Source organism: Myripristis murdjan, chromosome 8, assembly GCF_902150065.1.
Source record: "Myripristis murdjan chromosome 8, fMyrMur1.1, whole genome shotgun sequence".
Taxonomy (NCBI): Eukaryota; Metazoa; Chordata; class Actinopteri; order Holocentriformes; family Holocentridae; genus Myripristis; species Myripristis murdjan.
In genome coordinates this window covers 21,189,745-21,206,359 of record NC_043987.1, presented here as the reverse complement: position 1 = coordinate 21,206,359, position 16,615 = coordinate 21,189,745, and the positions used below count along the sequence as shown (strand labels likewise).

General features: G+C 40.9%; 3 protein-coding genes across 4 annotated transcripts in view; 2 read left to right on the top strand and 1 right to left on the bottom strand.

Annotated features, from left to right (window-relative positions):
• Positions 1–4,654, top strand: part of notch3 (notch receptor 3) — a 30,295-nt gene extending 25,641 nt beyond the window's left edge. The window contains exons 31-33 of the mRNA XM_030057413.1: positions 22–169; positions 286–383; positions 523–4,654. Of these exons, the coding sequence (XP_029913273.1) occupies positions 22–169; positions 286–383; positions 523–2,013 (1,737 nt within the window). The 3' untranslated portion in view covers positions 2,014–4,654. The remainder of the gene's footprint in view (positions 1–21; positions 170–285; positions 384–522) is intronic.
• A 331-nt stretch (positions 4,655–4,985) lies between these two features.
• Positions 4,986–9,980, bottom strand: LOC115363330 (retinol dehydrogenase 8). 2 transcript variants are annotated; one of them, XM_030057464.1, is made up of 7 exons: positions 9,845–9,980; positions 8,199–8,350; positions 7,931–8,092; positions 7,154–7,333; positions 6,958–7,051; positions 6,631–6,814; positions 4,986–6,504 (listed from the first exon to the last, which is right to left on the bottom strand). In XM_030057464.1, the coding sequence occupies exons 2-7, from the start codon at positions 8,293–8,295 to the stop codon at positions 6,295–6,297; spliced, it is 927 nt and encodes a 308-aa protein (XP_029913324.1). In that variant the 5' UTR covers positions 8,296–8,350; positions 9,845–9,980; the 3' UTR covers positions 4,986–6,294. The 2 variants fall into 2 exon arrangements, with proteins under 2 accessions (XP_029913324.1, XP_029913325.1); XM_030057465.1 differs by lacking the exon at positions 9,845–9,980 and having other exon boundaries at positions 8,199–8,512.
• A 4,321-nt stretch (positions 9,981–14,301) lies between these two features.
• soul5 (heme-binding protein soul5) lies at positions 14,302–16,087 on the top strand. The gene is made up of 7 exons (XM_030057469.1): positions 14,302–14,379; positions 14,596–14,655; positions 14,966–15,047; positions 15,137–15,257; positions 15,391–15,533; positions 15,669–15,832; positions 15,991–16,087. Coding segments are annotated over exons 1-7 (669 nt in total). The 5' UTR covers positions 14,302–14,377.
• The last annotated feature ends 528 nt before the right edge of the window (positions 16,088–16,615 follow it).

The following is a 16,615-nucleotide window of genomic DNA, read 5'->3' as shown; positions in this document are numbered from 1 at the left end:
TTGCTTATTCCAACTTCCCAGATATTGATCCGCACTCGGGCTACAGATCTGGACTCTCGAATGTATGATGGCTCCACTGCGCTGATCCTGGCCGCACGGTTGGCAGTGGAGGGAATGGTGGAGGAGCTCATCACTTGCCACGCTGATGTGAATGCAGTGGATGAATTGGGTAAGTGTGTGCTACTTGTCAATCAGTTGATCACTCTGAGAACTGCTGCTGTATTGTGGTTACATTCATCTTTGAGAACACAGATGTGTAAGTTCAGTGCTTGTCTTCTCTTGTAGGTAAATCTGCCTTGCACTGGGCTGCTGCTGTAAATAATGTGGATGCCACTGTTGCCCTGCTTAAGAACGGTGCAAATAAGGATATGCAAGACCTCAAGGTATGGTACCAACACGTTCTTCTTCAAGCACTGTTTTGATTTACAAATGGAATGATCATCTTTTGCATATTCCTGTCTTTCACAGAGATTGACATAGGTGTTTTTCCTAATTCTCTGCTTTTTTGCTTTTTTTTTCCAGGAAGAAACACCTCTCTTCCTTGCAGCCCGTGAGGGCAGCTGCGAGGCTGTCAAGGTGTTGCTGGCTCACTTTGCAAACAGAGAGATCACAGACCATATGGACAGGTTGCCCAGAGACATTGCTCAGGAGCGTATGCACCACGATATTGTCCAGCTCCTAGATGAATACAACACAGTAAGGAGTCCCCAGGGCCACGGAGGGGCTGGACATCATCTTGCCGGGGGACACACACTGTCCCCTCTCATGTGCCCGCCCAGTGCCTTCCTGCCCAGTCTGAAGAACACCCCCCAGAGCAAGAAGAACCGTCGGCCTGGGGCCAAGGGCTCTAGCCTGGGAGGCCAACATGCTGCCAGTCTAAAGGAATCAGTCAAGGCCCGCAATAAGAAGCTGACCTTGGACATGCAGAGCGCCCTACTGGAGAGCTCAGTCACCCTGTCCCCAGTCGACTCACTGGACTCCCCCCGAGGCGGAGCTAGCAATGCTGGCTATGTCACCAACCCCACATCCCCTGTGGCCATGCCCTCTCCAGGGCTTTTCCATTCCTCCATGTCTGTCCCAAGTACTCCCATGGTACACAGCAGCATGCTGGAGGGAGGGGGCCCCTTTGCTGTGTCTTTAGCCCAGCTCAATGATCTGGGAGATGGAGGAATGGCCTTGCAGGGACGTGTCTCCATGGCTTCGGGAGTCAGTCATGGCTATGTGCTCAATTCTGGCCAGATGGGGCTTAACATGGGCATGGTCAGTCCGGTCAGTGTGCCCTTCGACTGGCACAACCGGATGCCCCCCTCCTCCCAGTGCAGTCAGCAGGTAGTGAACCTGGCACAAAGTAGCCAGGCAGGCATGCACCCCCAGAGCCCAGCCATGCAGCAACAGAACATGCTGATGCACCAGCAGCAAATGTACCGTAACCCCATGCTGCAGCCCACACCCGTCACCTCTACACCCTCCATCAGTCCCGTCAAGCTGCCCTCCATCGCCGAACAGCAACAACAGCAGCAGCTCATCAGCCACACCATGACCAGTCAGCAGAGCATGGCCCGCATGGGCACCTCCACCCCACCCACACCCCAGACCTCACAACCACCACCAGCCTTCTTCCAGCAGCAGCAGCAGCAGGTGCCTCAGCAGCCCGCACAGCCCCAGCCTGCAGCACAGCCACCACAGGCTGCCACACCAGCAGCCCAGCCCGCTCAGGCCCCACCCTCCCAAGCGAGCAGCAGCACAGCAGGCCTGGAGGATTACCCTACCCCTCCCTCCCAACATAGCTACTCCTCTGCGCTAGATGCCACCCCCAAGCATTACCTCCATCTGCCAAGTGAGCACCCCTACCTGACCCCCTCTCCAGAGTCGCCTGAGCCCTGGTCCAGCCCTTCCCCACACTGTGTGTCTGATTGGTCAGACTCTACGCCCAGCCCAGCAGTTGCTGGCCCCACCCAGACCCAAATCCCCCATGTGCCAGAGGCCAACAATAAGATGCAAGTGTTTGCCTGAGGATCCCAAGACCTCAGCTTGAAAAGGGACCTGGGGTAAAGAATATGTGGACTGGCTCTTGGGCCTGTCTGTGTTTTTATGTGTCAGCCTGTTTCCAAGATTTTCATTGGATTTGGATTGACTGTGTTTTATCAAGAGGACCATCTGCTAGTGATTTCTGCAGAGAAAGAGTAAAGGGAAATGTGTGTTGTCTGTAAAAAGAGCAGACAATTTAATGAAGTAAGACTTATTCTGTCACAGATGGACTTGTTTTTTATTATTAAAAAAGTATATGAAGAATACCAAGTCTTTCATTTCAAAGACTTAGGGGATACTCTCCTGAAAACTAACAAACATTTTAAAAAAGTAGATAAGAGAAAAAATTAAAATGTTGAAGGGAATTCCTTTATTTTTATTTATTGTTTTACGTTTCTCCAAACTGCCTTGTCAGGTGTTTTCTCCCTCTTTCTGTCCTGGCCTCTCACATGATGCCCCTCCTCACACCCCTTCACATTTTACATGGACCGCCTACATTTCTACTTCACCAGCACGTGATGGTACACAGAAGAGATTTTATTCCCTGTCCATCCATTGCGTTGCTGGTAGTTTACATTGCTAATGACATTTCAGCTGAGTTAACAGACAGAAAGAGGAAGTCTCACCTCTCTTTATTGATATTTATTTAGGCCAACAACAGCTGGGAAAAATTATAAAGTGGTTCTGGCATATATATGTATGCTTTACATATATAGTAAACAGTAGTGATATATTCTGATTTGATTTGATTGATTTGTGATAAATGATTACATTCCATAGAAGTATTATCAATAAGAATGTAGAAGGGTGTCTCTGAAGCACTTCAAGGGGCAAGCCTTAAAGGGCAATAGTGGGTCAGATACAGTGCCACCAGAAAGTATTTAAAAATGTAAAAAAAAAAAAAAAAAAATGTACCCTTTATGTTTAAATGTTTACATTTTTAATAAATTTACAAAAATGTCTGAAAACATGTTTTCAGTTTGTCATTATGGGCTATTTACTGTAGATTTTTTAAAAGAACTATCCTCAAATCGGTTTTAGAATAAGTCTGTAATGTAACAAAATGTGGAAAAACTGAAGGGGTGTGAATACTTTCTGGTGACACTGTACATCATTTAACAACTATGGACATTTATAATACATGGGGGCATTCTATCCATGGTTGTTTACCCAGTGTTCATTAAAAAATGAGGACAGAAAATGATTAAATGACTGTTTGAGTAACAGTCAGTGATTGATTACTGGTTGTCATGCTCCCTTCCCCACCTCGATGTTCCTTCTGCACTCTTTGTCTTGCTGACTCTACATGAGTCTACCTCCAGTTCTAATGCCAGCCTCAAATAACTTCAATGTTGGAGCTTATTTTCATTCACTTTAAGGAATTATTTAGAACTATAAAATCAGCTTGTCACTGCCCTTTTATAGTCTTATTTGAATTTTTTTTTTTCACATTTGTTTTATACTCTGTATATTTTTTGAAACCATGGATACCTGTTTAACATCACCTTTGATGTGCTAAGCTATGTTTACTGGCTGCTATTATATGTCACCCTCCCGACCCCCACCTGCAACATTCCTGCATGCTGCCTGTCTTGGCAAGCTTGGCGCTGTGCTGTACTGTACTGCTGGCTGAAGTCCTCTCAACTCTCGTTTCAGCAGCATCCACCTCAGATCAGAGCATGATCAGAAGACTGACTGATAGTTTTATTCTTTGAGCCCTGGTCATGTGCATGACTGAACTAAAGGGAAACATTCCTGAAGGATCTGTGGTAGATGAGGTCATGTAGTTTCTCTCGCCTCAGTCTCATCTCTGGTAGCGTGTGTAGTGTGTTAGTGGTCAGTATGAGGGTGTGGCTGCTGGCCTGTGACTGCTTATGCCCTGTCACTCCTTAGGGAGGTGTTTTATGGCATGCAGCGGGATGGTTCCTCTGCATCTATAGTAGCTGCCAGCCCAGGAGCCACGGAGTTGGCATCTTAAGATGACTTGTGAGAAGACATTGAAGGAGAGAACACTACTATGTAGTGCTGCACCCTTTAACTTTTTTCAGTACTTCAGGATGACTCTCCCAGTGATCCAGCTAACCCTTGTGTATTGTCTGACCAGTTCTTTTTCTGCATGTGAACTGAGACAGTAGGATAGGGCTCATCCTTTCCTTAACATGCCGTGGCCATTTCACCATAAACTCATTTGATAATAGTAGAATTTTAAGCAAGTAACTTCTGCATTTGTATCTTGCAGTGCGTGACATTATGAGCAGAAACAAATAGTTCACCGCTTTGAGCTACTGCTCTTGTGGTGACTTAACATCCCCCTGCTGGTAGTTGTATCATCAGACTCAGTACATCTTTCATTGAACCTGTTCGCTATAGACTCAGCTACTGTTCTGTTAGAGTCGAGTTGTTCAGAGGTTACCACAACAGAAACTTCTTTTTTTTTTTTCATCTGGTCTTTTCAGTTCTCTCCAACGCCGCTCTACTAAATGTTTTATACATTTCAAGTTCCCAACTTCTGCCTGTAAATATTTTGTCCTGGGTTAGATCTATTTGTTTGAGAAGTCTTATGTTTCTAAAATGATTGTCATGTACTAAAAAGGACAAAAATAAAATGTACTTCCTTTTAGCATTATTTGAAGCTGAGGATGTGACTGATATTTTATTGGTCTTGTATTATTAGAACAGTCATAGATATTTTCTATCATTATTATTAATTTCTATACTTGTTTAAAAGTAGTTTAAAATCATTGTACATAAAACCTTTCCACAATTTCTCTTTCTACAGTCAAAAGTTGTAAAATAAGTTACTTATAATAAAAACTGTAGGGAACTACATTTTTGTGTCCTTGTGTTTTATAGGCTGTTTTATTATTATTGTTATTATTATTACAGGGTAAATTTATCATTCATTAAAGTCATCTTCATATACAGAGAAATAAATAATAAAATTCATCTAGTCACTGTACTCAATGTATTCCATATTCCAGAAGCTCACAAAAGTTATGCATTTTGACTGCAGGGTTTTTTTTTTTTTTTTTTTTTGGTAAGCTCTCTCGTATATTCACCATACTAGTCATCTATGTATCTATATTTTAATCTATCTAAAATCAATAAATTGAAATTTTCACATTTTAAATACCATATTTTCTAAACATTATCATTGGCCATTACTTTCAATGCTACATGCACCCATCTAGTCTCACTCTGTCCAGTCTACTCTGTTAAATCAACACTTCAAACACACCATGGTACATTCTTCTTTTTTTTTTATGATCAACAGTTTGTGCTCTTTAAAGAATAATTGTCATCTGTTTTACCAGTGTTTCCCTAGATACCATTTGAGTTGAGCTAAAAGACACATGACATCTTGTTTTCCACAACTTAGATACCACATTTATAACCAACCAAAACAAATCTTCTTGCACTGATAAATTTCCTTGAAAAATGTCATATCTACATGTCTTCTTATTAATATCAATCAAGATTCATTACCTTCATTTTAACCATACATCCACAGACCCATAGCATTGAAACAGAAAATGGTGCAAGGTCTCATCTTCACTATAAATAGGGGTTTGGGCATTACATTACATTCATTATCGAACGACCGGGTGCACTGCTAATCTATTATATGCTATGAGAACAGCTTTATCCTTTCCATTTACTGTTAAGCCCATTTGAAAATAAATCTTTAATGCACATCTGACTCTCCATCAATTTTAATTTACCATTTTTTCCCTCATCTATTTGCAAATCTTATTTGGGGTCCCCTCTCAACCGATATTCACCCCATCGTATTTTTTAATATAGCTTCTACATGTAAATTTAAGGGATGGCATGTCATTACGAGCCACATCTATCTGTTTTTGTTTGTTTTTCTAACCATGGGGCTGCTCTCTGTATTTCATTCCATATTGCAGCCGGAAACAGCTGACAGATCATGACATTAATGATCACTACCACACCTGGTTCATTCACAGGCACTCACAAAAACATGGGCAGTAATAGAAAGATGGATTGTATGCTTGAGAAATACTGCATAATATATTGTGCGTTTTTACAGTACATGAAGACGTACTTTATCTCTCACATTTTGTGCCAAAAATTGACTAAATGCTAAGGAGTTCAGTCATTACAGTCACATTGGTCTCAACAACTCTCATCTATAGAGTTACAGCTACCAGAATGAATCACCCACTGCTGTGCTTCCCTCTCTTTCCAAACTGCAGCAGACTGAAGGTTTGCCGTCAGAATAACCTGTCGATCACATCTTTAACTCTTCCCAGCCCTCTTCTGCAGCATGCGCAGCAGCCCAAGTGTAGCATTGAACACACTGTCATGTTTGAATATCATCTTGTAGAAGGTGTCCAGAGGCAGACGCCCAGTGGGATCTGCATGTTTCAGTGCAGTCAAGGGCATGTAGAGGCGGTTGGTCTGGTGGCGGAGAGGAGGCGCCTTGGCTGTGATCACTTTTAGCGTTTGCTGTATGACGGTATGAGAAGAATCAGTCAAACTCCAGACGCTGTTCCCTCACTATTCATTTTTGCTTTCAACATCCTATATTCTCTAAAAAATCAAATGAATGACAGCATAATTGTGAGGACTTGCCTCGGCCACTTCCTCGGGTGTCTGGCCTAATGAGGTGAAGACCTTTCTGGAGTACGGCAGATAAATCTCGTGGAAGATTCTGGCAGTCTCCGCATCCGTCCCTGATAGGTCCATCTTCGCAGCACTCTCATAAACTTTATTTTCAAACTCTGTCACCACAGGGCCAGGTTCCACTAGAGTCATCCTGAAGAGAGGATACAGATACAGAGAAGCATGTAGGACCCCTGATCAATTACCATCAATAAGCACTCACGTGGTGGCTATGTTAACATATTATGACGGTTAATATTTTTTTTTTTTTTTTTTTTTTTCAGGACATGCACTCACTTGATGTTAAACTTCATTGCTTGTACTGCCAGACTTTCACAAAATCCTTCCACAGCGAATTTGGAAGCAGAGTAGGCATCATTGAACAGAAGCCCTGTATAAAAGCAACAGGAGGAAACCAGATAGACGTAAGACTTTTAAATTCAATTTTTAAATTCTCAATTTCTTAATTTCCAGAACATGTAAACAAACACACCCTGTATGCCCATGACACTGCTCATCACCACAATATGGCCACTCTGCCGCCGCTTCATGTCCGGCAGCACTTCTTTCACCAGCCGTGCCAGGCCAAAGAAGTTAGTGTCGAACAGCTCCTGCATGGCAGCTATACTCTGGCACTCCAGCGGCCCAATCATGCCCACGCCCGCATTGTTCACTACGACAGAGGGACGGCACTGTGTCATTAGCAGAGAGCAGTCAACTGTGTCAAAAGCCTTTGTTAAATCAATAAAGAGAGCAGTACAGTGTTTTTTGTTATGCAAAGCTGAGACTATGTTATTAATAACTAAAGAAGCAGCAGAATTTGTGCCATGGTTAGGCCTAAATCCATAATAAGGAATAAGTGGACAAAAATGATTTCAACCCCTCATTAATAAGAGCATTTTTGCAAAACAAGATAGATTTAGATTTGATAATTGTTTAATTCAGATTTAAATGTGGTAGCAAATCTGAATGTTGTCAGTTCCACTTTTTGTCAGTTGCACTTTTACTTTTTAGCATTCTTAATTTGACCTTATTTTCAATTAATTTAGCCTTTTTTTTTTTTTTTTTTTTTTTTTTGCTTTTTGATTTTACTTATGTCATGTATTGTATGTATCTCAGCAACACTGAAAATGAGGTATCTCCCTCAATGTGTTTTCTGGGGTTTTAATAAATAAAATGACGATGATGATGTAATCACACTCTTATGGTTCTAACATTGTAATGTACAAAGAAGGGTGTTTGAAAAGAATGTGAGACCGCGAGGCCTGACCGAGTACATCAACCCGTCTGTCTGGCAGGCTGTTGACACACTCTCTGATGGAGTCCTCACTGCAGGCGTCCAGCTGTTTGATCTCCAGGGTTTTGTTGAGGGAGTCGCCTGCTGCTTTCTCCAAGCGCTCCCGTTTGTCCAGGTCCCTCATGGTGGCCACCACTGACTCAAATAAACAACAAACATGCCACCTGTTAACAGCTGAGGTTACTTTTAGCATATCTGATTTACGATCACCTGACATGTCAGAGGTGAGGGAGTGGCTGACCTTTGAAGCGTTTCAGCTCGTCCTTGGCCAGCCGGACAGCCACTGCCAGGCCAATGCCGGAGGAGCACCCGGTCACCAGCACCCTCCTGGTCCCCATGGATCTCTGACCTCAGGGCTGCAGCAGGTGATCCAGGCTACCCTGCTAAACAATGCTGCGAACAAAGATATAAGACTAAAGGAAAATCCCATCCTTGAAGACTGTTACACTGTCATGTGTCATTAATCTTTGATGTTTAGTGTATTTAAGTTGTTCATTTGCAATGAAATGTTGTGATTCAGTGTTTTGGTAAACATAATTGCCACCAAGCCGCCTTTGGTGCTTTTATTTTTTAAAGTGCCATTTATTTAAAAAAAAAAAAAAAAAAAAGAAAGAAAGAAAGAAAAAAAAGACTGCAGGTTGGAGCTGGTTACTTATCAGATGGAACAAAAACACAAAATACATGGGCCATAGCTCCTTTTTAACAGTGCCATAGTGTAAGGGTGCTTTGTTTCTGCCTTTTTTTTAGCAGGTAATGTAGTTCATTACAATGTATTATGTGAATACATAACACTAAACACAAATAAAACACAAATTAAGAAGAAAAACGCCATATCCTGGTTCTCCCCTACTGTCAAGCAGATGCATGACATGAATCCTCAACCCAACACACACACACACACACACACACACACACACACACACACACACACACACACACACACACACGCACACTCTATAGCTTGATCATAGCTGAGACCATGAGACCAACCTGCCCATGAGATCTGAGAGTAATTTTGTCAAAAAAGATTGTGAAAAGATTAAATGTCAAGATAATATCAGCTCCAGTCCACCAAATTTCCCCTCAGGGATCAGTAAAGTATTTCTGATTCTGATTCTGACTTAGTGTATCCTGAGAATCCTGGACTCTTCACAGCAGACTTTTAGTCCAATTTTTTAACTTGACCCAAAAAGTTTAAATATTTGCCCCTCAGCCCTACTTTAGATATGTGGAGTCACACTATTGATAAGCAAGGAATTTCATTTTCAAGATGCACAACACAGTAGTAATAGGTGTAGTAATACTATTGTTGTTGTTGTTGTTGTTTATCATAGTAAGACTCTGGTCCAATGCCAAGTTTTAAAGCTGAGGCAATAGTGATGCACCAGAGTATATGTGCTCATGTGATAGTATTCTACATGGTATTAACACAATGTTGACAAATCCTTTTAACCCACTCTATGGTTTGAACTGCTGAATATGATCTCCATACAGTCATAACACTGTCCAGCACAGCAATGACTTTTTATGAATACATTTATGTAGTCATTGTGGATACTACAGCTTTTGGGTGTATACTGTAAGACTCATTTGTCCAACACGTGTACAAGAGCATCTGTGTCACTGACAACCCTACAACAAATGTATCACACATGTTAGAAAGGTACTAATCAGATATCAGGCGAGTCCCAGTGGGAATAAACTGAAGGAATGATAGTGTAAGAAGAAATCTAAGGTACCACTAGGCCTCAACTCATTGTGGAGTTCAGCAGCCACACTACAGATTCCTATAGGACCAGTAAGCCACAGACTAATGACCGCCCCCGGGCCTGGAGCCTCTGAGCCTGGCTGTCCTGTAGCCTATAGGTGGTGTTGTGGTCTACCAACCTGGAGCGCAAACAGCGCGTCCTCAGCAGCGGCAGATACGCAGATTATAGTGCGCAAAACAGCTGCGGCCCGATCCAATATTACTGGATCATTCAAAGACGCAGGACACCGCACAAAGTCACACTGCGACGTGCGGCTACATAAAGCCAGCGATTACCTAAATGGGTCACAGTGGCGCACTCACAGGCTGCGGGCCATGGGAGTTGTAGTTCTTTATCGTGATGCCGGAAAAACTTCAACACAGTCGCCGCGTTTTAGAGGGACACCGTGCAAACATCAAGGCAAAACCAAAGCGAGATAAGGATATCACAACAATACCATAAAGTGCACAAAGGTCACTAAAATTTTACTATGTGATACCAAAGAAGCACTTTATATTGTTTCAGTAATATAATAGGAATAGCCTCATAGAGTGACTATAATAAATACCAATAATCAATCAGTCAATCAATAAAGTAAGTAAGTAAGTGACTAAGTATGATAAGACCAATATGAATATTATAATGGTTTTTATTTGAAGACGAGAAGTGCTGTCACCCTGTCACACAGATAGAAACTAATTTAACGATTTCATAGGGGATTGCATTATAGGTCGGACCCCCTCAAGACAGAGATAACTTGTTCTTTGCAACTGCAAAAATTTCTAAATGCTAAATTTTTAAAATTCTTAAAATGTGCGCGTGCATCAGAATTAGAAGATGTGATGGCTTATTAACAAATAATAATAATAATAATAAATTATTAACCAATAAGCTATCACGCGGTTTGCCGTTTACAATCTTTAGCGGTCATTAGTGATGATTACCTTTAATAATTCCCCCTTTGCAGAGGCACCATATTTTAAGGACATGTTTCAATTTACCACAGGTTTTTGAATAGATAAGATTATGCATTATGATCTATATTAAATACACTTAAAACTTTTACTCATGTCGTGCTGGCCACAGCGTCAATATTCTCTTATGGAAATAGGATCACCTTTCATGCAGTGCACACAGCACAATCATGCCATATCACAATTATTCAGTGTTCTTGTGCTCAGGTCTGAAACCTGCCACCAGGGGGCAGCATGGTACTTGTAATAGCAGCAGAGAGGACTGCACCGACCAGACAGAACCTCATTATCCCCTTTGAGGAAACTGGTTTTGCAGCATCAACATATAGCACGTAAAAATATCCCAAAGGACACGTATAAAAACACATAAGAATATCATTACACAGCAGGCTTCATAATTAGTTAAAGTGCAGTGAGTGAAAAACTGTTGAGCAACATCATGGGGCACCAAAGTGCTCATCCCTTAAGGGAGGGGAGTAAACTCTGTGTATGTGCGTGGGTTTCACTCAAATAAATCCTGCCTTTCTCACTAGTCTTTGGGTAAAACGTCTGGATAGGCTAGACTGGGGTGCCCCACTGAGTTTCTACTCACATTTAGAGTCCTTGAAAATGTATTAATATTATTGGACATACACTCAGTGTCCACTTTATTAGGTCCACCTGTACAATCTAATGCAGTTCAGCGCAACAGCTCTGCCATAAATTCTACCTTTCAACAAAGTTTATGATGTTCATTTTTTGTTTGCATTGCTGAGAATGTGTAAAATTAATTCTATGTTTATTATTGAGTTGTAGTTTGCAGAGGTCTTGTACTGGACTACATTATCCTGAGTGGTGTTTCTAGTTTTTTGTCCTCCCTATTTATATACATGAAAGGGGGCAGAATAGTGGAAACACCCCTCAATAAAATGCAGTCCAGTACAACAGCACCACTAACTATGAGCTTAATGCCAAACACAGAATTGAATGAACACCTCTATTACTGTGACAAAAAGAAAAGCTGTGCATTATAGGCATCATAAAAGGAAAGTTTATGGCAGAACAGGGCATTTATTAGATTGTACAGCTGGACCTAATAAAGTGGACGCTGAGTGTATATTCCCAATGTAAATGCATGTGCGTTGAGTGTAACAGGTCTCTGATGTTTTACACATGTAACAGGATCATATTCCGCTTGAATAATAAATATGACAGACCTGACTCCATAACATAAAACTCTTGCTTAAGGCAGAGTCTATACATTGTGTGCCAATCAACCATCTAACCCACATGCCAATTATCAATAATTTGGAGCGAGGGAGGGTTTCCCTTAAATCTTAGTCAGATAAGAAAAGAGACTAAATCCTTTAAACACACAGAACTCAAAGCTGCTGCTCTCAGTTTACATCAAGTCCATTCAGTGTTCATTCAAAACAAACCGGTAATTAAGTCTTTGAGAGTTAAATGAGAGTTAAAATTTTGTTTTTAAAACCACCAGCTTAAAGCTCTTCCGTCTGACATTGTGTGAGGTTGTTGAAGATGAAGCAGTGCAGATTGATGCACTAATGATATTGTTGAATTTCAGGCACAGCCCATGTAACTTTAGCTAGTTAAATTTGTATTGTGCAAAAAGTACAGAGGTGTTACAGAATGTACACAGACCCTTTTCTATATACCTTTTCTTGCATGCCTTTACTTTGCACTTTTCAATCTAACGTTATGTAAAATGGGTTGTGTATTGTGAGGGGTTGATAAGCTTTTAATAGATGGCTATTGCAGGAAGTTTGAGAAGGGTAATTTTAAAATTTGTGCAGATTGTTCGCTACCTGCTTAAACTGCACTGTATCAAAGTTTCATCAAAAGAACTTATACAAAAAATACAGTTTACCCTAACCTGTTTGGTTGCCAAGTTGAAATGACTTAGAACAGCCAAATCAAGTTTAAATCAAATTTAGTTTTCAGTTCCAGTATTCTTTATGTTTTTGTTTGTTTATTTGTTTTAATCAAGGTGATGCATATTGTTGCTGTTACCGGAAATCTATAATTTGAATGATATTTGGAGGTATAACTATGATTTTCCTATCTGTATGGGGTTTTTTGCGATTTTTTTCCCTCCATTTTAATTTCTACAAACCATTACTTTGATTAATGGACCAATTTTGAAAATGAAAGAATGCCAACATACCAGTAACATCAATAAAAATTATATGTCCTGTAACCCTGTATAAACAGAATGTGTGTGTGTGTGTGTGTGTGTGTGTGAAGAGATTGGTGATATTAGTCAATGAGTCTAAACTTTACCAGATTTATCTGCCAATGAACTGCTAGATCAACAGACCAGGTTACTGTAACTTGTGAAACTGTGCATACGACTTTAGGTAGGGTAGTGGTCAGTGCCAGCTTTTGCATGTATTTATTAAACAAGTTGTACATGAAAAATAATGGCATGTCCTCCTGGTTCAATATTTTATGCTGTAGTTTAACTGAAATATATGCAATGACTTGAGTGTTATTCACCATATTTTCTTGTTTGTAATCATCTGTGTTTTTTAGTTATTTGAATCTGAATTACTTTGCCATCAAAACTTCTAATGAAGTTTTTTTTTTTCTGTTCTGATGACTGGAATAGTAAATAGCGTTACTATTATACTATTATATTATACTTACAATCTTCTTCAACAAAAATATCACCAATATGTCAGGGATAATGAACAGGTGGCTGTGTGTTAAATGGTTTTAAGGCACAACATGACGGCAAAGAGCCATATTGGGTGGTTCTTATCCCTTACATAAGCAACTTTTACAAAACATCACTGCAAACCTCACGTGTAAAGTGTTATTCCCTGAGATCGGACACCTGCAAGGTGTTCAAGACCAAACATTATGTTTGGAGGGAATGAAAGGATGTTGGGTTTACCCTCCAAAGCTCCTTAGACCTTAGGCATGTTATACCGATGGGTGTAACGTGACCTTTTGTCTCATGGTGGAACACATCTCTGAGGGATCCCACTATTTGAAATGGGAACACTCCTCTACAGGCTGTAAAGCGGGTATCATGTGGCCGGAGCTAACACTGTCTTACAAAGCAAGACCTCTCCCTTGACATTATTGTTAACATGGTAAAGCAGCATTTCTTCTGTAGCTATGTCTTTGTTCCTCACAGGCTGGGGACATCTAGCCTAAGAAAGCCAGAACGGTCACTTAAGCCAAAGTCACAATCAATACAATCTGGTGACAACTAATATTGTATGGGAACTAGGTGTTTCCCTCATGCGCTGTGGGTGAAAACACAAGCATGACGTTTTACCCCTGTATGAGAGCTCTAACGTTACAGGTATGCAATTTAGGAAGCACAGCTGTTGAAAAATAGCAGAATTTAATGTTCAAGCAAACTGTGTTAAAAGCAAAAAGACAAGAAGAAACCGTTCAAATGGGGTCACCACAGAAAGGCTGTGACAATTGCCTGAAACAAAAAACTTGTGTAATCGTATTCAGTTATTAGTTCATGATGTGCTCTTGATGTGTTCTCATTTTTCCTGCTTTTGCTTGTGTTTCTCATTGGTTACCTGGCCTTGTGATCAGCCCACCGCCTGGTTTGTGTTCAGGGTTCAGGGAGTGGCCAGCATTCCTTTCATAACCCCTGTTGGAATAAATAGGTGATCTGCATGAGGCAGTGAAACCCACTCTGGAGAACGTGGAACCCAACTCTCTTCGTTACCATGTAAGTACAGTCTCTCTCTCGGGGCTGTCTTGGCATCGAACAGAAACCTGTCAGCATCCAAGGCATCTGGTTTTGGTTTGAGAGAGCCTTGACAAATAGAGTGTGATTGCTGTGCAAAAACCATCTTCTCGGTAGATGCATAAAAACCGCTTGTTTTTATTTAACTGCTGCGACTATTATGTTGTTAAGCCCAAACTGTCTGTATGTGTGTGTCAGGATTTACATTTCAGGGTTCGTTGGTTTTCTGCTGGTGCTGACATCTGAGGCCAAAGTTGGGTAAGAAACTTGATCTCAGTCCATGCAAAACAACTTGTTTGTATTGCACTGCTGCATTTGACCAAACTAATGGTTTAACCAATCAATTGTTTTGTCATTGCATGGTCAAAAAATTGAAATTAATAGAAAAACACACAAATCACCCTCACCCTAACCATTTTTGGCAGACCTAGTGCCTAATGTAGTTAGTCATTCAATATCAGGATTATTATATATCAGTTCATCCGTAGTAATGCCAGTTCATACATGGATATCTCTTTATTTCTGTGTGCATTTTTATATCATCAGAATTTCCCCTCTATTTGCACAGACCCTCCTCTGAGTCAAACCTCTGCACTGAAACAGAAGAGTGCCTGCTGTATGATCTAGTTTGTGAAAATGAAAATTATGAGGTGAGTGCACCTGAGAAGGACATTCTCAGATTAAAGAAATTTTCGCAGCTGCAAGCCCACTCTACAAGGTTTTTGTGCATTGCGTTCAGGTGCGTCACTACAGCTCAGTGAAATGGGTGTCGACAGATGAGGAAGCCTTCTTCATGGACACTGCCATCATGACAGCCTTCAGAAGATTGTTCAAGTACATCACTGGCTCAAACAAGAACGGTGAGTGTGTACTGAACATGCATGTGTGTACATACTGTACATGTGATGTATGCATGTATATGCACACTATTCAGTATTGTGTAGCAGAACAACAATGTGCTTTTTCTGATGCTGACTTATGATTTGCTTATAGGTGAAAAGATTGAGATGACAGCACCTGTTGTTATCAAAATAGATGACAGCAAGAAGCAATTTTGGCAATCCAAAGTCTACACAATGAGTTTCCTGCTTCCATCTGAGCATCAGGAGAATCCACCCCAACCTACTGATGACAAGGTTGGCTCCTCTGAGAGAGATGGCAGGAGACAGACTCATTAACCCACATTCATCATTTGTTGAATTTATGGTGCATCGCTGTCTCATGTCTACCTTAATGCCTGGCAAATGATGAAACATTATTCTCACTTGCAGGTGTACTTCCAAACTATGCCAGAAATGAAGATGTATGTAAAGAGCTATGGAGGTTGGATGATGTCCCTTACAGACAAGATCAACGCTGATCGTCTGACCAATCAGCTTGACGCAGTGGGAGCTCAGTACAAACAAGACCACCACTACGCCGTGGGATATAACAGGTCAGAGAAACCACTGGTGTTCTGTCAGTGTCAGCAGTAACCCAAATAAAAGTTCTCATGTTGACTGATGATGATTTTATCCATACCATGCATTAAACTAACACAAAATACGTGTGCATGTATGTATGTCTGTGTGTTTGTATATTTATTTGTTGCAGTCCCATGGCACTACGCAAACACAATGAGGTGTGGTTTGTTGTTGAGGGTGAGCCGCTGTGCCAGCCAGTGATGAGTGACGGGCCTCTTGTTCCTTGAACATCGTGAAATGCCAACCCAGCAACTCCACACAACTTAGGAGAGATTTGGGAATGTATTATTGTTGAAAAATGGCAACAATTTGTAGGCTACTGTGGCACATAAATGACGTGTCAGTGAGAAAATGTATTGTTAGGATCAAAAGGAATTCACCATTTGAATTGAATATGCCATGGACTGCTTTTTTTCTAATTAAATAAAGGATTATGTTTACTCTGAATGAATGGATGAATTTTATTTATATAGCACCTTTCGTGCACCGAATTCAATATAGGAAAGATATGCAACATACAGCATTTAGCAATGCTGTACATGTACAATATATCACTAAGACAGTTCATGTCATCTAGTGTCATGCTGTGACACTATGACAGGTCATACATTCATACACAATCATACACAATCTCTCTTATCTGATTGTAGTTATGAAATTTCCTCTTAGCCCTATTTAAGGCCTGTTAGGGACAAACAAGGCATCAACAGTGGCTGACTAATGAGAGTAGAAGCAGCCCCACTGACATTCAGCAC

What these genes read in the sequence shown, in the direction of transcription:
- LOC115363330 (XM_030057464.1), bottom strand. Translation starts at nt 8,295, where the DNA reads ATGGGGACCAGGAGGGTGCTGGTGACCGGGTGCTCCTCCGGCATTGGC. An exon ending in CGAGCTGAAACGCTTCAAAG is followed by an intron (nt 8,093 to 8,198) that starts GTCAGCCACTCC and finishes TATTTGAGTCAG; the next exon opens with TGGTGGCCACCATGAGGGAC. An exon ending in CAGACGGGTTGATGTACTCG is followed by an intron (nt 7,334 to 7,930) that starts GTCAGGCCTCGC and finishes CCTCTGTCGTAG; the next exon opens with TGAACAATGCGGGCGTGGGC.
- soul5 (XM_030057469.1), top strand. An exon ending in ACATCTGAGGCCAAAGTTGG is followed by an intron (nt 14,656 to 14,965) that starts GTAAGAAACTTG and finishes CTATTTGCACAG; the next exon opens with ACCCTCCTCTGAGTCAAACC. An exon ending in CCCAACCTACTGATGACAAG is followed by an intron (nt 15,534 to 15,668) that starts GTTGGCTCCTCT and finishes TCTCACTTGCAG; the next exon opens with GTGTACTTCCAAACTATGCC.